The sequence below is a fragment of the Pseudorasbora parva genome, chromosome 10 (assembly GCF_024679245.1).
Source record: "Pseudorasbora parva isolate DD20220531a chromosome 10, ASM2467924v1, whole genome shotgun sequence".
In the NCBI taxonomy this organism is placed as follows: domain Eukaryota; kingdom Metazoa; phylum Chordata; class Actinopteri; order Cypriniformes; family Gobionidae; genus Pseudorasbora; species Pseudorasbora parva.
Genome location: NC_090181.1, coordinates 5,332,228 through 5,353,057, shown reverse-complemented (window position 1 = coordinate 5,353,057; position 20,830 = coordinate 5,332,228). Strand labels below are relative to the sequence as shown.

General features: G+C 37.7%; 1 protein-coding gene across 5 annotated transcripts in view; it reads right to left on the bottom strand.

Annotated features, from left to right (window-relative positions):
* Window positions 1–2,526: 2,526 nt before the first annotated feature.
* The window catches only part of daam2 (dishevelled associated activator of morphogenesis 2), a 120,094-nt gene continuing 101,790 nt past the window's right edge, over window positions 2,527–20,830 (bottom strand). For all 5 annotated transcript variants that reach the window (XM_067454954.1, XM_067454953.1, XM_067454956.1 and 2 more), the window contains 8 exons: window positions 20,629–20,735; window positions 19,063–19,151; window positions 16,269–16,437; window positions 15,840–15,947; window positions 15,659–15,719; window positions 13,105–13,236; window positions 10,239–10,409; window positions 2,527–7,214 (listed from right to left, as the gene is read on the bottom strand). In XM_067454954.1, the coding sequence (XP_067311055.1) occupies window positions 6,999–7,214; window positions 10,239–10,409; window positions 13,105–13,236; window positions 15,659–15,719; window positions 15,840–15,947; window positions 16,269–16,437; window positions 19,063–19,151; window positions 20,629–20,735 (1,053 nt within the window). In that variant the 3' untranslated portion in view covers window positions 2,527–6,998. The remainder of the gene's footprint in view (window positions 7,215–10,238; window positions 10,410–13,104; window positions 13,237–15,658; window positions 15,720–15,839; window positions 15,948–16,268; window positions 16,438–19,062; window positions 19,152–20,628; window positions 20,736–20,830) is intronic.

The window sequence follows — 20,830 nt, the reverse complement described above, 5'->3', positions numbered from 1 at the left end:
AAAACACGATTTCACTTTTCTAACTTAAGCTAGTGTGTAATGTTGCTGTTTGTGCATAAACAACATCTGCAAAGTTACGTTTAAAGTTTAAAGCAAAGGGAGATATTTGCTTTTTAAAGAAATCAATTTCTAAGGACTACAGCAAACAGCCGGTAGGGAACTACAGCCTTTTCCTCCAGTGTTGGTGACCGGATTGCAGGTCCACTTTCAGCCTTCCTAGGGATGGGGGAGTTAGGGATCAATGGTTAAAATGTATTTTTTACTCGGTCCCTCATAATTATGACCCAAATCTCGCTCTGTGCTGCATATTTTTACAGAGGAAAGCTTCCACAATCGCTGCAAGTTCAATGCAGGATTCGCACAACAGCTTTGTCCTGAAAGATGGAGCGGTTCCAACTTTAGAAACGGGACATAACCTGTAGCAACCATAATAAGTATGTTTTATTTTCGTCGATGTGTTTTCCTGTAATAGTTTTGTTAATTGTTGTAGCAAGGAAGTAAACAAACGACAATGCTTTTTAGCTCTGCAAACCAGTTTGTTAAACGCTCATTCATACTTAACGCGTTCTCTGAAAAACACCTAACGGTACAAACTTTTTTTAAATCTCAACAGCAAACTTGGAATTTGTGTAAAATATTTTTTGATAAGGGCTTTTATTTTTTGTTTATCTAAAGTTACAGGCATGCTGAACATAGTTCTGTGTTTAATTTGGTTACTATAGTAAAGCCAATGTTTAGTGTTCATTTTAGGTTAAAAGTTCTTGCAACATATTTGGCTATAATCATTCTAAAAATACAAAAGGTGCCATTCAGTTTACAGACTACTGGTAAAGGCAAGGGGTTTCAGAAATACATGCACTAACTTAGGCGGTTAGCGAATCAAAACACACTGGTCCAAAATGAAAATGTCCTGATATTTTACTCACCCCATCTCATCCAAGATGTTCAAGTCTCTCTTTCTCCAGTTGAAGAGAAATTACGTTTTTTTAGAAAAACATTCCAGGTTGTCTCCCCACCACTGACTTCCGTTGCAACCAAAATGTTGAAGGTCCAAATCAAAGCGGTTTCAAAGCGTCTCGGGGGCTCTGCACGATCCCAGATGAGGAATAGGGTATTATCTAGCGAAACGATCTGTCATTTAAAAAAATAAATCATTAAAAATGAATATACGTTTTAATCTAAATTACTCATTGTTCGCTGCTCTGCGCTCACCAGCGTTTGTATCGTCCCCGCACGTTCGCTTGGGGCGGTACTTCCGCCTACGTCTAGTGTGCCGTTTTCGACGTGATTGCGCAATCACTGGCGAGCGCAGAGCAGCGCAAGATGAGCAATTAATGTCTTCAAGTGCTCTCAGAATCATCGTAATACGAGTGTCCTAGGTAAAAATTGCACAGGAAGGCCCTTACATTTCACAATTTGAATGGGATAAGCTCGTAATCACGACTTCAGACGTGGGAATTATCAAATTTCCAATAGCACGTGAATGCGGCATTAGGTTACAACGTATTCTTTTTTTCCATGACCGATCGTGTTTCGTTTCGCTAGACGAGACCGGAGACTATTCGTATTCCTCGTCTGGGATCGTGCAGAGCCTCTGAAGCCCTTCCTTTGAAACTGCATTGATTTTGGACATTCAGCCGTTGTTTGCAATGTGAGTCAATGCTGGGGAGAAAAATCCTAGAATGTTTTCCTCCAAAAACTTAATTTGTTTTCGATTGAAGAAAGAAAGACATGAACATCTTGAATAAAATGGGGGTGAATAAAATATCAGGAACTTTTCATTTTGAAGTGAACTAATCCTTAAATGAAAATGTAGCCTACAAATATAGCCTACTAGGCTACTTGAAGTATAAAACTATTAAGTGAAATTAGTAGTAATAGCCTATTTACATAGTAAACTACTAGTAGTGAGCTTATAAGTAGGCTACTACATAAAGAAACGTATTTATGAACTAGCCAATTTAGTCCTAAGCAGTAATGAAAAAGTACACTTATAAGTTGACTACATAAGGCCCTACTTACATAAAAATAGACTTGAACTTGACTTAATTATAGGCTACTTCATCAAATGAAGTTACACTTAATTTGAACGTGTCATTTTTACAGTGTGATATATATTTTAAGTAGGCCCTACTGAGTAATATTAATGAACTACATGTAGCCTACCTATAGGATTAGGGTTTGGTTGAGGGTTAGTTGCTCGTAATAATGCATAATTTATTGTTATTAGTATGGTAAGTACATATAGCATAACTGACACCAATGACCAATTTTTATTGACAGTAAAGTCATGCCTACAAACTGTGACTTGAGAGGACTTCCTAATGTTGGACCGGGGAGCTGCTGTTTATTAATTTCTTTGATCAGAAGAGGGCAGTGTTGCACCATGAGAAACTACTTTTTTAACCGTGAGAACTGCTATCACTGAATGGAAGACTGGGATATTCATAGCACAACATTAGACACACATACATGATTTAAGCCAGCAGTACAGGAGTGGAACCCATATTAAAAAGTTGACACGAATGTCAGTGAAACAAGTTTATTTTTACCCTACAAAATGTCACATGGAAGGGGGGGTCAGGTGGAGGTTTTGAGGGTCGAACCATAAACAAACCATAATATATAAATCAGGGATGGGCAACTTCTGTCCTGCAGGGTCAGTGTCTTGCAGAGTTTAGCTCCAATTCTAATGAAATGTACTTGAACAAGCTAATCAAATACTTCTCTTCAATTCATCAGGGTTAAATCTGAACTCTACAGGACACTGGACTTCCACGACCAAAGTTGCCCAGCCCTGGCTTGTCATTCTCATACAAACTATCTGACAATTATCAATCACTATATAGTTATAATTATACCATTTCTGTCATAATGTTGTGTATACATACAAAATATAGCAAACTAAATAAATAGAGCTTCAATTTACAAGAAAAAAAAAAATTCCACATTCTTCAGACTTTAATTTTTTTTTGTACCCTTTCTTGTTTCTATGATGGTGTACAAAAGATTTGAGAACTGTACATCTATTCTGTCAAATCAGCCTTTAAAATTGTGTATTTGGCACAATAACTACCTCTCAAAATCATCCCATGAACGCATACAAAGACTGTGTGATGTGTTTCATGTCACAGATAATAATAATAATAATAATAATACACCGGTATTATCAAAGAACCACACCTATGCACAATCTGAGCCAATAGGGAAAACATCAAGTGCATTATTGGACCAAGCAGAAGTGTGAGGCAAAACATTCTCTTTCAAAAAATATCTAGATATAAAAGTGAGTGATACATTTAGGCAGTTTTGCTTGCTGCAGTTTGATTAAAATGACGGTCTTACACAGTATATTTACTTCGTTGTAACATGTATCAAAGTTAAACAATCAATTTTCTTTACCCTTCATATCACGGCCCATATCATGTCTATCAATATTCAATCCAACAAAAGGATAGTTATAAAAAACAAAAAAACATGGAACTTATTGGATTATTGGATACATTTACATCTATTTACGAAGGCCTGATTTCTGAACTATAAAAATATACTTAAATTTTCATATTTTCTCTCAGCCTTTGGCTCCTCATGTTTGCGATGCAGGAAAAGTTTGTCCTACAAAAAAGTGCATCAAGCAACTATAACTACATCTTTTCCTTTTTTATGTTTTGGACAATCAATGACCAAATATACATACATACAAAAAAATTATAATACTGAAGATTTTAATACTCTGTGGATCTGGAAAGACAGAACACCAAGGTGTCTGCAATACCATTCCTCTCAAGACAAGAACAATAAAGACGTAAAGGAAATAAAAAAGACCAAAACACCCCGGTTTTAATTTGGCAAGGGCATCTTTTTTACATACTCAAATGATTAGCTCACTTTAATTTACTCACCCTCATCTCATCCTTGTCTTTCTTTCTTCAGATGAAAATAATTGGATTTTTTTAGGAAATATTCCAGGATTTTTCTCCACATAATGGACTTCTGTGGAAACCAACTGTTAAAGGTCCAAATCAATGCAGTTTCAGAGGAAGAGCTTCAGAAACTCCAATCCCAAATAAGGAATAAGGTCTTATCTAGACAAACCACTGGTCATTTAAAAGAAAAATTTGACTTTTTTAACCTCAAACGCATGACTTTGGTGTTGTTCTTCACGGTGTGTGACTCATGTTATCTTTATTTTTGTAAAGGGTGTTTAATTTAGTCTTTCCACATTCGTTTTAACACTGGGTCTGTACTTTCACCTATACGTGACCAAATGATGGCATCATACGTTGAGTAGAAGAACAACACTGAAGTCACACATTTCAGGATAAAGAGTAAATACAATTTTATTTTATTTTTTTTAAAGAAAATGACGTGGTTTTGCTGTATTAGAGCCATTTGAAGTCCATTATATGGAGAAAAATCCTGGAATATTTTCATCAATATCTGTTTTTATATTTTCAACTGAAGAAAGAAAGAAAGACATAAACATGTCTGAACTGAGATGGGCATGTGGGTGAATAAATTATCAGGAAATTTCCATTATGAAGTGAACTTATCCTTTAATCAGATGCAAGATTATAAAATTGTCTAACAAAGTATAAGCCTTCGTATTAATTTCGGTGCACCCTGAACAGTAAATTGTGCAAACCCACATTCCTAATTGTGCGTGATCTCAAATGAACCGACTCAAGCTTAAGGACTTTGCCGGAAGATCTCAATGGGGAATCCCTAAGAAGTGCAATCAAACTAATTACAGACCAGTTAAAGCTCATTGAAACGTTCGGATTTAAATAGGCAATAGTTGTCTTTTCTAAACGTTCTAGACAACCCTCTGTGCTCTTTTCAGGTCAAAACAGATTTTAAAGCACAACTACTGTACAAATCGCACACAGACAGCAACGCGGCATCGGCGTGGAATCCACATGTACCAGATGTGGCCCGGATCTGGGCCGACACTATGTTGCTCTCATGGTACAAACTCGTAATAAGTGATCAAACCATGAGTCACAAACGTGACCTAAAACAGAAGGGACTACTTTTGGTATATCGGTACACCATTGACAAAACAAACATAAATATACACCTTTCAATGATTATATCGAAATAAGTACACATAATGAGCTGCTGCAAGTGAGAAAGGAGAGAATGACTGAACTGGCCCTTTGTTATGGCATTCGCAAGCTTAGCGTTGAAACTTGTGTGTTTTTGGACTGTTAATAAATTATCCCACTGGCTCAACGAAATGGATAGTCCCTGCTTTCATACAGACAGCCTTCTTGTTCCTTAAGCAGGGTCAGGAGGCACCGAGCTGTACCCACAGAAATGGAAATAGCACCATATGTGTCCATATTAGCCGTCTCTTAAAAGATCAACTTACACAGAACTCCCACTGTGACCCCATATGGACCGATGACACAGGAGGCCTAGCGATGCCTGTAGCATTTTGTACGGGATGCCTCTTGAGAAAAAAAAACAGAATATGAAACATGGTTTCAATACATAATCACCATCTCACTGGACTTGCACTGACACCTTTAGCATTGCCTTCACATCTGTATCCAAATCAGTGTCTTTTTTCATGCCAACTGCAAGGTCATTGTATGTACATCTGCAACCTTTGTCCTGACTACAGCTACTTAATATACATGTTAAAAAAAATATGAACAATATATAATAAACAAGAAAACCAAAGTGGGTTACATAATGTTGACCTTGAGTTAAAAGGTCAAAGTCTGAAATTCAATGGAGCTCGCTGGAAATCTCTAGGAGACAACTTTTTTTTTTCCAGACCTGGAAAGTAGCAGGATGTGTACCGAGTGTTTCTTTATAACATTTAGATATACGCGAGGCATCATTTTGTTTAACATTATCAAGGCCCAAAGGTTCAGTATGTTAACCTGAAAAAGACACATGGTAGTTCTTGCTCATTCCTAACCGCTTCAAGCAAAACGTCATTGTCCCTTCCTTCCTAGAAATGCGAGAGCTTTGGATAAAAGGTGTGGTTGTAGAGGACAGATAAGACAAATTATGACTGATTCAAGGTCACAAAAGGATTCCAGTAACAACCTGATGGAGATGGATTATTGTGTTACTTTGGTGTACCTTAAAGGATGCATTCAAAGAAACGGCGGTAAACACAAATAAACATGAAACACGAGAGTGGCTCTGATTTTACATATAAAAACAAATGCCATGACAATCCTAGGGCTTTTTTAACTGTTTTAACACAATGCATGTAAAGGAACTCGCATTTTTAATATTCACTCGCATTTTGAGACTTCCGGATTTGTATATTCTCTGTGTCTCTCTGTTAAAGTGTTATTCTCTTGTCGAATCTCCATCCGGGAGGTCCTGGGAATGCTGTTGATGTGTAGAGGCACTTGGGGAAGGAGTATCCCAACCTGTAAGGCTGCATCCACAGTGTTACATTTCCCGTGTGTTAATCCCAACATCTAGCTTTGAACGAGATTTCCTTTTTTATCTCCATTTCCATGTTTAAGATGCACCATGTGCATCATTTAAATCAAAAAGCACAGTTGGATCCGAAGTTTAGAGGTACTAGATTTCCAAAAAAGGGACTTTCTTTCAATCTCCCAAGGTTAGAGTTGGGGAGTGGGCGGCTGAGAAAGGACAATGACCTTGGCTTATAAGGATGAACCGAATGGACTCAACGCGTGACTTCGGTGTTGTTCACATCTTGTATTGCGAGACCTCACAGTGACCTTCTTGAACTCGTTGGAAATCAGGTTGTGCATTTGGCCACAAAAAAAACAATAGTAAGGGGTCCGTTTGAGTGGGCATGACAAGAAGGAAGACTGCAGAGCAGAATGAAGAGGGAGATTTCAGCGTATCCTTCACATAGATCCAGACTATTTTACAGTGAGCCTGTCCATCTCTGAGCTTGCCACTTATTACTGGTCTGAGCAAACTGTATAGGGCAGTGTACAACATTTTAAGAGAGCTCCCCGTCAGTCTGGTCTCCTTTTGACCATTCTCTGGGGTCAATAGTTCACCTTGGTGACCGGTCTTTCACGACCCCCTCCATCCGTCAACTGGTTGACGGAGCGCTTGCGGTTGCGTTTAAGCTTCGAGTCCTTGTCGAAGACTTCGCCTGAGCGAAGCGCCGACACAAGATCATCGAACTCTCCCACCTCCTCTGACAGACTTCCGCCGGTGCTTTTCTTCACTCGTCTCTCTCGTTCCCGCTGGTCCTTCAGCTGGGATGGATAAATGAACAGACAATGTAAAATAGCTGTGATCATATTGTCTTTTTAAATGGATAGTTCACCCAAAAATGAAAATAAGACCATGAAGTCATTCTAGATGTGTATGACGTTCTTCTTTCAGATGTATACAATCAGAGTTATATTAAAAAATGTATATGTAAAAAAAGTGTTTATAATGGCTTTCAGGGGGTTTATAAAGGTCTTCTGACGCAAAGCGGTGCATTTGTGTAAGAAAAATATCCATATTTAAAACTTCACAAACTGTAATCTCTAACTTCCACTAACTCACGAGAGACTGGCGTTCCAGCGTATGGTGTAGGATGGAGGCGTAGAGGATAGAGCAAAACAAAACATGGTTCATATTCTCATCAGAGCGTCTTACGGCAAACACTTGAACGCCTGTCTCTCGAGAATGCGTTTTTTTAATTTATTTTTATGTTTTTACAAAAATGCATGGCTTCATTTCAGAAGGCCTTTATTAACCTTATTTAACAATTGTTTAATATAACTCCTATTGTGTTTGTCTGAAAGAAGAATGTTATATACACCTAGGATGGCTTGAGAGTGAGTAAATCATGGGATAATTTTCATTTTTGGGTGAACTATCCCTTTAAGTACATATAAACACTAATCAGTGGATATCCTAATCAAATGGAAAGCAGTCAATCTCGGAAAAATGCGCTATGGTAATAGTATCAATACAGAAGGGGCCTAGCAGAGCTGTCCTGAGGTGATTCATGGTCTCATGAGTGACTACGACAAATAAATCTGCATCTGCTACCAATTACTCCAGGCTTATCTACTACATCACCACTGTCATCACGTAGGGAATGGTTTCCCTCATACAGCATGTGTGAGAATGTGTTTGAAACTTCATGTACATGGTAAAAGTGCCACAGCTGTACATTTTCATGTCCTAACAGTTATGATTTATTAGATAATGTACACAAATGCATGTGTTGTTTCACATGAGGTTGAAAATTGAGAAGTCGGGAAAAGGAGAAAGAACCCTGTAGAAAAGCCATGCATAATATGACAACGTTATTTAATTGCAGCAAACGTTGACTAATGAAATGACGGGAATTATTGTACCATTAAAACATCCTGCATGTTTCATAGTTTAAAGGGATAATTCCACTAAAAATGAAAATTCTGTCATTCATTTCTCGCATCATTATTCATTAGTCATTCCAAACCCAACATTTTTTCAAAGACTTTTGTTCACCTTCGGAACACAAATGAAGGTCTTTTTGATGAAATCTAAGAGGTTTGTGTCCCTCCGTTGACAGCTACACAACTACCACTTTGACACTTTAAAAAGTTAATGAAGAGATCTTAAAACGAATCCATATGAAATTAGTGGCTTAGTTCAAATTTTCTGAAGAGACTTCATCACTTCATATGATGAACAGATTTAGTTTAGGCTTTTATTCACATTTAAACATACATCATTGCACCATTGGTCATGCCAATGGCTCTGAATACCAACACCGGATGCGAGACTCATTCTAGGTGCTTGAGCTACTCCTGGAGAAGAAGCTGATCTTTTTTTTTATAACATTGGCTTTCACACATCTAGTCAAGACAGTGTTTGCATCTCTGCACAGCCTTATAAAGGTACATAAGTACCCTAGTACATATGAAAGCTCTATATAAATCCCTCATTCATTCATTAGCAATAATTGTATCACTTGTTTCTGCTTCTTTTTTCCCTGTGTTTTGATCCAGAGATTCTGTACTCCAGAAGATTCATATTAGCGTTCCCTACCGTATAACAAAATTCCACCAATGGAGGGGAAATGTCTCATAAATTACAGAAAGTTCTGTCAATGGTGGGGAAAGAGTAAACGTCCTGGATCATTTCAGAGGATTATTTTTTTATGGTTGGAGCATTTTACTGCAGATTGTTTTGCAATCGAGGCTTAACATGAACACCCGCCAACCTGCTAAATGAGGTAGATTTCACCAGTGGCATGAAACGCAGTCACTCCTACTAGCCACTTTGGCAGGTTTAATTTTATATATATATATATATTTTTTATTTTATTTTATTTGTAGCCTTTTAAAAAGGCATCTGAAGTGATAAACTGGAATATCTGAAATGCTTCCAATACCTATTTTCCGCAGAATAGATACACAATACCAGCTGCGGTTTCTTGCGTTCTCATCTCTCAGACAGCGAGTTGACACACACCTGCCTCACTCATCTCATATGCTCTGGTTGAATAGTGCTTGTGTTACAGGGCCTGAATTTTGGCGTGGGATTGTGTGTATTGGGCAAAACGTTACTCATTCACACATATTTTAGGCTCACACCAAAAGTGTGTGCAAATAAAGCCGCCTAACAGTACTAAAGTGAGTTATTTTGCTTTTTATTGCGTGTTAACAGTCAAATACACAATGCCAAAATGCTGATCTTGGCGAGTATTCACGTGTAAACAGTCAGTTAAGTAAAAGTGACAGCAGCCTAATAAACCTGCTGCCAAATTATGAGATAATATTACAAATATCCATATGGCAGTTTTTCCCCATGGAATTAATGTCAAAATTGTAGCCAGTGTAAATGCGGAGTGGCTTGTAATTTTGGAAAACCACTAGCCACAGTGGCTGCTGAGCAAAAAGTTAATGTCAAGCCCTGAATGTAATGCAGGGTTCGCAAAGAAACTTTGTTGAAGCAATGGTAACTGTACTGGATGTGACAGTCGTTGATACATTTTTTTAATGCATTGACGTCAGTGATCCAGTGCCCATTTACGAACAATCTATAAAGCTGACAACCCCATTTTTGCGCAAAAACCTTTGCCAACAATATAAATAAACCTCAAGGAACATTAAATAATAAAAAGGCATGTTACAGCTCAAGAAAAGCAGCTGTTAAAGATTAGGGGCTAAAAAGAAAGGGCCTCCAGGAAAGTGTGAAATTATCCAGATGAACAGATTAACTTTATCTATGGATCCTGCAAACATCTCTGTGTATTTTGAGTGTTGCCGTTTCAGTAAATGTGTGTATTGTACCATGGCCTCCATGCGTATTCTCCTCTCTTCTTCCTCCTTGCGTCGCTGCATGTTCTCCAGGTCGTGTCGGGCCTCACTGAACGACTGCAAGAAGATGTCAAAGATTCCAAAGAACTCATCCGGCTGCATGCGACCTTCCTCCTCTCCAAAATGCTTCAGAGACTTGGAAAACTGGAGAGAAGAGGAAAGAGAGGAGAGTGATAACCTAATGGAGAAGAAGTCTGGACTGCGAAGAAACGCAAATAAGTGGCAAGGCATGAAGAGGAACACAAATACAACACGTGAATTGGAGAACTACTGAGAGTTCATATGGCTGGGTAATATACGCTCAAGGAAAAGGGATGAAAGCGGTCACTGGGGCGGTATCCTTTCAAAATGTACACATTTGTACCTTATTTACCCCTACAGGGTGCATATTAGTACCTAACTGGTACATGTTAGTACCTTTTGAAAGGATATCTCCTTAATGAGCTTTGTACCATAAACATCTCTCAGACATTTCTTTCTACACCGGATGCGACCGCTGACACGTTGCAACAGCTAGAAAGCTTAAGCTGTCTACACTGGATGTGACAAAGCAACCTTGTCCTTCCTATGAGAAGAATCGCGAGTACTTAGGGTACGTCATGAATAAAAAAAGGCATCAGTTTACTGTCAGGAATTTGTCGGGCCGCATCCAGTGTAGACAACATCACTGATTATAATGGGTTATATTGTATTTTTTTCGCATTGCAACGCACTACTCGCGTTCAGTGTAGACACATTGTTAGACATCTTGGACATCTCTCAGATATCTACTAGATATCTCCAAGACATCTCTCAGACATATTTCAGACATCTCCTAGAAATCTCGACATCTCCGAGACATATCAGGCTCTCATGCTCCACGATCTTACATCGTCAATGCATTGTCAATCCCTGCCACATTTGCCACCAAAACATACACATGGATGCCAGGACAGTGAAATAAATCCTATTCACTATGAGTGCCCAGAAATCATCACATTGGGCCATGCGCTTTCAATGACCGCTCAGAACCAACGCAGTAGTCATTAGTATGCTTTAGAGTTTTGGAATAAACATTTCAAAGCTGTTTCGATCTTGACTTAAGTGCTTGAGCACTTTCACAATTCACATAATTGAATTGCACACAGATGCTGTTCCCCAAAAAGGCTATCCACTTTTAGTGTGGTTTGGCATACCAAGGTGTCAACGATTCTTGCTCCAAGAGCCATTTGAAGATCTGTCTGCCAAGAGAGTATATACTAAGCCTTCATCCACAGTAGATTTGCCATAGGGAACTCCTTTATCTCAGTTCAAAATGGCATCTCTCTCATTGTGATTCTGGCCACGTTCTTTGTCTCCGTCTCTTTAGATCAATGAAGCCACTAATTATCTTATGAGAACTGATGCTCCATGTCTTTTTATGGGGGAAGTTAATGTTCAGTAATATTATTGATTTATCTGCACCGACACCAGATGAGAACAACATTTGACTGAATTGAGCTGGATAATGAGACTAACTTTGCAACATTGACACTGTTATTAAACTGAAATGAATCAAAAATTGATTCAAAAAAAAAAATCAAAAAATAGCTGTTTTGAACCCATCTGTATTGTATAAATCGACAAACAAATAAATGTGACGACTTTATCGTGAAACCGAATCAACCATTCAGTTGTCCACCACTGAGCTTTAACCAGTAAGTCACACCACACCATTTAGCCATCAATCTATCATATCATATTCTGAGGGCTGTCAGCATCTGCAGTCCTGTACGCGACTATAGAAAGTAACTTGTAGTAATAACTTTATTTACTGTACAACTCCTGCACAAGAGATCTTCAGCATCTTAGTGTTGACAATACTCCTCCCTTTTTCTCTGCCGTAATGTTTGTGTTCATTTTAACCCACCTCAGGGGACAGACTTTCTTACAGGAGACATAATTCTGACCCTTGGAGGGAAGCAGGAAGAGGTAGATCTGTCTGGAAAGCACAGGGAGGCCTTTGTCTCATGAAGTCTCTCCAAACTTTATGACTTTGCTAAATAAATAACTTGGATAATGGTGGAAAGTGTTAAAGCGATGGTTCAGTTATGGGGTAAGGAGTTCGGAAGTCAGTCTGCCCAGTGACCAAAACACATCCCTACTCACACTTTCCACCACCACAAAATAGACTGCTAACACACGCGCATACACACATCTTCAAAGTATTCCCAATGGCTGTCAGAATGCTTCTCTTTCATGAACTTGAGAGTTGGGGACATACCATAGTGGGGGTGGGGTTGAGACCAAGCCACATTTCAAAAGAAATAAATCTCCTCAAACCCTGGAGAAAAAGCCCTGAGAATTTAGGACCGGCTGCCGGGATTCCCCGGGATGTTTAAGTCATCATGCCGAGCCAGGAAGGGTACACAAAGCCTTCTCTTGTCTCTCTGTCTTTTTCTTTCTTCCTCTCTCACTCCCTGTTCCTTCATCCTTCTAAGATATCAGGCCCCGGTCCACGCACAGGGTTGGCAGGGCTCTAAACATTGGAGAAGGCCTGCTGGGCCCATCCTGAAAAAGCCCAGCTCCGCTCTACAACCCTCTCCTGTGACCCGCTCAAAGACCCTGTTCTCCCCTCAACAATAACTCTGAGCTCATGTTGGAGGAAACATTTTCAGCCTTAGGCACTGAAGGAAAATCCAGGCCTTTGTTTTCACTCTCTCGCTCTCTCTGCAAAGGAACTCCTTTGTGCGATTGTATCTGGCTAAAATGAAACCCTTTTTTTGGACTGGAGATGAGGAATAGCATTTTATGGTTACATATTAAAGGTTGGAGGTTAAAAAGGAAGGCAATTATTGTAATAATTTAGAGAAAATGTTACCTTATCTTTGGCTTCGTTGAGTAGTTCCTCGAGTTCAGAGAAGCTGAAGCTAGCGACTGTGATGAAGTCACTGACCACTGGGACAAATTTGTCTCCTCGGTCACATGCTTGGCTCTGCTGGTATCGTAACTCCTGATGAAAAGACGAAAAAATACAAATTTTTCAGTTTTTGTAAATAAATAAATTGTACTACAGAAATTTGTTTTGGGAAATTCCTTTTTGTTCACTAGGCAATATTAGTTTCTATGGAAGCAAATAAGAGACATTAATATGTGAATTTTAACAGCCACTGAATACATAGTTTTGAAATATTTTATTTTGAAAAACATTTAGCTGAATTTAATTGCTCTGAATTCACTCCTTTGAAATTATTTTTTCCTAGGAAACCATTCAAATTTATCTCCCAAAACCTGAATTTCGATCAATATTTTTCAATGCTCACACAATCAAATATATATATATATATATATATATATATATATATATATATATATATATATATATATATATATATATATATATATATATATATATATATATATATATATATATATATATATATATATATATATATATATATATATATATATATATATATACATATATATTCTTTTACAGAATTTCAGATAAAATAAATTCAGATTGATTAAATTTGATTGCTCAAATTCAGATCTCAATATTCAATTGAATATTTTTCAAAGAAAACATCAGGCCAAATCGACTGCTCAAATTCAGATCTCAAAATTCAAGTTAAATATTCACATGGTAACATCCGGGATACCAAGGATAGGAAAAACAGTTGCACTAATCCTAGACAACAGTTTTGTTTTCTAGGATTAGTGCAAAAGTGTATTAGGTGTGTACTGTGTACTTGTAACGTCAATGTAGTTAGATAATAAACCAGCAAAATTAGTAATGTTCTCTGAAAAACGTTATCAATATTCTTCATCAACATTACACAAAATAAAAGTATAGAGTGGTTGCCGATATATCGGGCGATATTTATCATTGTTTTTGAAATATCGGTATCTGTCGATCCGTTTTTCTGTTTGGCCGATATGTACAAAGCGTGATTTTTATTTTGACAGCGCTGAGAACGCCAGCACTCCTATCTTCATTAGTTCCTGGTCTCTGTTTAACAGACATACACCGATCAGGCATAACATTATTATGACGTAATAATGCGTTGTAATATTGTGTTGGTCCCCCTTTTGCTGCCAAAACAGCAACTTGTCAAAGTAACATCCACATGGGTGGCAGGACACAAGCAGAACACTGCTCAAAGCATCACACTGCCCACTGTTGGCACCCTGACTGGTCTGAAGCTATACGCTACAAACTGAGATGCACTGTGTATTGTGACACCTTTCTATCAGAACCAGCATTAACTTCTTGAGCAATTTGAGCTTCAGTAGCTTGTCTGTTTGATCAGACCACACAGGTCAGCCTTCTCTCCCCACGTGCATCAATGAGCCTTGACCCTGTGGCCGGTTCTCCACTGTTCCTTCATTAGATCAGGAGTATTTACTAGTCATAATGTTATGCCTGATCAGTGTACTTTCTTATTTACTGTCTGCATTTAGCAAATATGCATTTATATAATTTGAACAAATCTTTGAATATCTAACAAACATTGCAGAATGCAGCTGTGAGATCTTCTGAAATGCACATAGCCTGCATAAAAATGTGTGTATTGTGTCCGTGTGAACTGAATATGGACAGGAGAGTTAAGCTTCACTGCAGACGCACAAGCGACAAACTTTAAACCCTTGATTTCAAACTACTGCTGCGCTATATCCAGATGCCTACTGTCATGTCATTTTCAGTGTGCTGTATTTAAAATTTGTGTTAACTTGTCTTTTTCCCCCTGAAAAATGTGATTGCGCACAAACTTGCCATTTACTAAGTGGCCTGTTAGTAAGTATTTACTTTCTTTTTTTATTAATATTTTTTAATAATTTCTTTGTGAACTGAGTTGGACGATGACATTGCTTTTCTTCAGAGCTGCTATATAGATAAATAAACGATACTAAACTATTGATTTTTACAATGCAAATGAATCAATGCTGAACTTACTTAAGCTGGACAATGACATTACTTTCTTCTAGAACTGATGTACAGCCAAAACAAACTTTTGTTTCATTATCTTCCTGTTCACACTGCAAAGCTGCATTGTAAAAAGCACTATATAAATAAAGGCGATTTGACTTGAGAAAATTAACAAAAAATTATGTCTTTCTTTTACGGATATATATTTTTTTAATTCATCAAATTATTTATTTCTAGTTTATTAAATATTAAGTCAAATAAATATAAATTATAAATATATCAGCTTTATATCGGTCAAATTAAAAGCGGTCAACCATCATATTTGATCAAGTCTAGAAGCTTCTTAGCTAGCAGAAAAATATTAGGTAGCTAATATGAACCACTGTCAAATAGTGTTGCAACAGTGAAATAAAATGAATAAAATAACGTGTATGTCAGCAATGTTTAAGGGGCGTCTCTGATGAGAACGTTAAACGGTCACAGGAATAAATGATGGATGACCCACCGCCTCCAGAGCTTTCAGGCCGCTCCTGATGCTGAACACTTCCTTCTCCAGCTCAGCCAGACTGGAAGACAAAAACGCTCTCTAACCAACTGAGACACAAAACAGCCTGAGGAGCTCACCACAAACAACCGATAATAGGGAGTACATATTCACACTCATCAGTACGCTAGGTGGGACTCACTTGACTTTGGCAGCTTCTGGTACACTGAGCAAGTCCTGTTGAATATTGAGGATGTCAGGGTAATTCTTCTCAAAGATCATGATCAGGTAATGCAACATGGTGATGTTCCTGTTGAACATGCAAATACAATGATGATTTATTTCAAGTTTAAAGCAATTCAAACAAATTGAAACAAATATACCAGTGTTGTTAATCCGTTCAAATCACTATCAAACATTTTATTGCGAAATAGGACAAGAAAAAAACAACAAACAATGCCTAAAATAGTAAGTACTAAAATGAATGGCTAAATGTTTTTTAATTGTCATTGAGACAAAGTGTCCTATTAACATATTTCAGTTCAGTTAATGAGTTCTCAATAGTAGCAGTGAAAAGGCCAAAAGATGCAAGTGTAACAACCTAAAAAGAACCTCTTCATTGACCTCTGACCTGTCTATACTTGATTTGGTGTCTACAATCTTGTTAAGGCTGGACACTTTGAAACCGTATGCGTTGCCCCTCTGTCCTTTGTTCATGAAGTTCCCGAATGCCAAAACCACTTCCAGAACCTGCGTCAGACGCTTGCTCCTCGTCACCTCACGCGACGCACACAGAATAGCTACAAAGGAAATGAGGATCACAAATGTAACCGATGTCTACATATTACTGAAATGTTTATTAACAGGCTACATTAGCTTCTTGCACAGACTTAACTGGAATTTGGTTAACTATCAAGAGTTCTTAAAGGAAAAGTTCACGCACAAATGTAAATTCTGTCATCATTTACTTAAGTTGTTCCAAACCTGTATGAATTTCTTTCTTCTGCTTTTCAGTTATTGCTTTACAGTTTCTTTATGAAGAAAGTCATACAAGTTTTGATCAACTTGAGGGTGACAGAATTTTCATTTTTGGGTGAACTATCCCTTTAAATGGTTTGCGAAATCATTCAATATTTTTTACAATATCCCATCATGTAAAATATCTTCTTTTTTTGTTCTTCAGAAGAAAGTTAAGCCATATGGTTTTGGAATGACAGGATGAAAAGAAAATGATGTCAGAATAATAATATTTGGGTGAAGTATCCCTTTACTGTAAGTCATAAACAGGCCCATATGAAATCTCAGATTTGTGCCGAATTGGTCTGTCATTCACTAAATTTCTACACATTCCTCAATCTATGTGTTGTTTCTAAGATACTTTGGCAAATTCGATTATGCTTTCAACGACCAATAAGAATGTAGTACCCTCATCTTACATTTTATCACATGTAATTCCATTCCACAAAAAGTGCAGAAAAAATATCAGCAGGTTGTGTATGGGCCTAGTGATGCGCTGAACGATCTATCTAAGATTCAGTGCCATTCATTACACAAGAACACACAGTAATGTTAGCATGAATCGACAAAGGCTCTTTACGCCTGATATTAAGATGCATTTTGGTCGATCGGATCACAAGTAGACGAGGGAGATTCCCTTCCCGTTTACACCTGGTGTTTTAATCACCTCTTTGTCCATTTTTAACCACTTCTGTCCTGATTTCTTTGAGGGGAGGGTCTATGAGTGGGTAAATGTATGGCCTTTTTCAGATCTTTCTATCTAATGGACAAAATAAGATCAAGCATTTTACATATAAACACATGGAAAAAAAACATGGAGAGCATCAGCTTTAGTTTCTGCTCTGACAGCTGCAAGACGCTGTGAGTGTGTGTTAGAAGTCAGGAATGGTAAGAGAACATTGCGTTTGGTACATATTTTTGTCTTCAAACTAAATTTTCGTTTTCAGCTGACAAAATTTAAATCCCGTTTGGCTTGCGCTCTTCCCATAATGTTTACTCATTAGGTAGTAAGCGGAGAGTAGGCGGCATATTAGTGGCTGTTCGAATGAATGGCAATGGCTGTGTGAAAGCAATCCCGTCTAAATGTGTTTTCCACTACCTCGGGAAGTGGACGAAAGTGGAGAAGCTCAAAACGGTTTAGACCCCATTTATTAATTGACCAAAACACTTCACAAACCTTAAATCTTAATCTTAACCAGGTATAAACAGGTTTACACAACTTGAATCCATACACAGCCCAGTGTGAAAGAAACATTTTACAGAAAGTCTATCGAACAATACTGGTCCTAAACTGATGTTCAACCTCTCTATGTTTTTGTGACTGTGTGAACTCAACTCCAGTTTTGCCTCACAATTCCCATCATTGAGCTGCAGACGCTCCAGCGGGAACAAGAAAGAGCATGCAACTTTGATGCTTGTCCACAACTTTCCCGCCCCCAGTTTCCCCCCAAAAAAAAAAGAAAAAAAAGAATAATTTCCCGGAGGATCTTAGCCAAAGTTAGACTTCCTTTGCCTGGATGTTAAAACATTCAAAATGCATTCCTGTTGACAAAATTGAATGTGCAAAGATGGGCCAGAGAAGTCCTTCATTGGTTCTGTCTGTGTGGATGGTGCCCAAACGCTCTGCTTTATAAAGCTTCATTAGACACTGCTATCAATTTAGTCTTTTTGATTGTGTTTTGTAGACACGGCATGACATTAAGTCAAGGAAGCATGGCATTTTAGCATCCTTAATCTTTATCTTTTAGTGCTTTTTCACTTTGAGGTTGTGTAAACCAGTACGTTTTTATTTGTTAAATGTTAGAGGTCAGTTTGTGGTACTGATACATTTTACGATAAACTTCCTTTCAGTAAATATCAATTCAGATTTCAAGTAAATTTTACTCTATTTTCTCACACAAAACCGTGTATCACAATAAGGAAAGCGTGAACATTCTCATCTACTGTGTTCGACAGAGAATGACATGAGGGCGATTAAATGTATATATTTGTTTTGGGGTGAACTGTCCCTTTAAGGTGAGCTAAAAGAGAGAGGTCTTGAACCAGAATTTGGGCTGGCTTGTGTTCATCCAAAGTACTTTGCAAGCACATGCACGCCACGACTCTTTCAAGAAAAGTTTGAAACTCTTTGAAGAAAAAAAGCAGTGTTTATGAGAACGACTCTCCCCTCTCAACATGTGCCAGCTTTCCAAAACAGCCTCCGTGGAAACAGTGTTCTTTATTTGAACTGGAGATATATCCAAGTAGAAGAGCCACACACTCACAAACACACCAGACCTGACTCATGCGCTCATATTCATGTCTCCCACATCACATTTACAGTACACTTTCTGGCCTCTAGCACTGACATGAGTCTGCGTTAATTTGCAAAGAAACAATCCAGGAGTTTCCTGCTAAAACCTACCAACCTTCAACCTTGGGCTTTGTCTCCGCTAGACGCTCTGCAAACTTCTTTTTGAAGAAAAGGGACTGGAGCCTCTGTTGATAGTGGTCGATTCTGGAGGAAAGAAGGAAGTCAAAATCATTCAGCTTCAGCTATTGAAGTACATCTAATGAAGAGTCACATTTCATCCCAAAATGGACAAAAAAATTCCCATTATTCTCAATGGCATTTCATTGTGTTGAAATTATTATTTTTTTAATTGAAATTGTATTATTAAAAAGTAATGCAATACAAAGATAATCATAAAAGTGTATAATAAATGATATGCTGCTGAATGTTTGTTAATCTTGTTAAGATAAACATGATAAATCACTGCTTTTATTGCTTGTTTCTGCTTCTTCTTTGCACATGTTCCAGAGATTCTGTACTCTTTTCTGTACTCATTCCCTACCATTTAACAGTGAAAACATGAATGGCCAGAAAAGTTAATCAATGGCAGGGAATGGGTTAATGTCATTACAAAAAGTACTTTATTTTACAGTCCCGTAATGTAAGCATTACAGTCAAACCAAAAGTTATTCAGACACTAGATGTTATGTTTTACTAGTGTGTGTAGGACACTATAGTTCATTGATGCAAGGATAGCAAAAGAAATCCTTCATACAGTGACTACCAGTAAAATTGATAAAAGTTTGGGTCCAAAATTATCCAGACACTTTGACCTGACCATGTTCTGCTGAAGTGTTTTTTCTTGAATTGCTAGTGTAACCTTTGACACCACAGAGTGAACAAAATGAAGCATTGCTTGGTCATTGGTTGAGCTAAATGGGTATTATCTAATTGTGTTCTTCAATTGAACAGCTGATTGGTTGATTGTAATCCATTACACCCCTTTCTATCAAAGTTATCTGACATAATCAAGATGAATTTGTTCTCACACAGTTTAACTGAGTTCTTGACATATTTAATTACCATTTTCTAAACTATAGCGAATAAACTGTGATAATGTGAGAAAATGTTGAAGGAGTCTTTTGGTTTGACTGTATGTACTGACTACAAAAACTAGGTACTAACCCTGAACCTAATCTTAAACCGAAGCCATTTTAAGTCCAAGTTATCTTATCTTATGTAGGAAACGTATGACTTTGCTGGTTGTTGTTTTGTGAAATGTCAGTGTCTTTTATACAAGTATGCATGCTGTTCAAACGTGGCTGCGCTCATGTGCTTGCGTAAAGTGTGTCCTTATTTGTCTTTTCTGAACTTGCATGTTGCATAGATTTTCTGATAAATGATGGCTCTCCCACAGTAAAAAGTGATGTGAGATTAAACTGAGAATTTTGGGAATTCTAGACTCCTAATATATTTTTAGTGGCCTGTTTCTTTGGAAGCGAAATAAACTGGAAAAATGTAGCCTATAAATCACTGTTAAACTTGGGTTGTGTCCTGCTTTGTCATTCATGCAATTCAGTATTTAATCTTCCGATCAAGAACTTTCCATTTTATTATTCATCATCACTCATACAAAGTGACACTTTCAAAACATGCATCATTATCCTCATTTATCATGGAAGCGTTGATCTTTTAGCAGTACCTGCTCATCTCAAACAGAAAGCGGTCAGCCCGGGCCATGCGCTCAAGCTCATGTTTGTGTTCCTCCAGAAGGTCAATATCACTTTTCTCAGGAACAAACTTCAGCAGCTGTGAATGTACAATACATTTACACGTACAGTGTTTACTTGTAAGCATTACATGTCCTAACTACTAACCAAAAGTGTTAAATGATGTGCACTCAC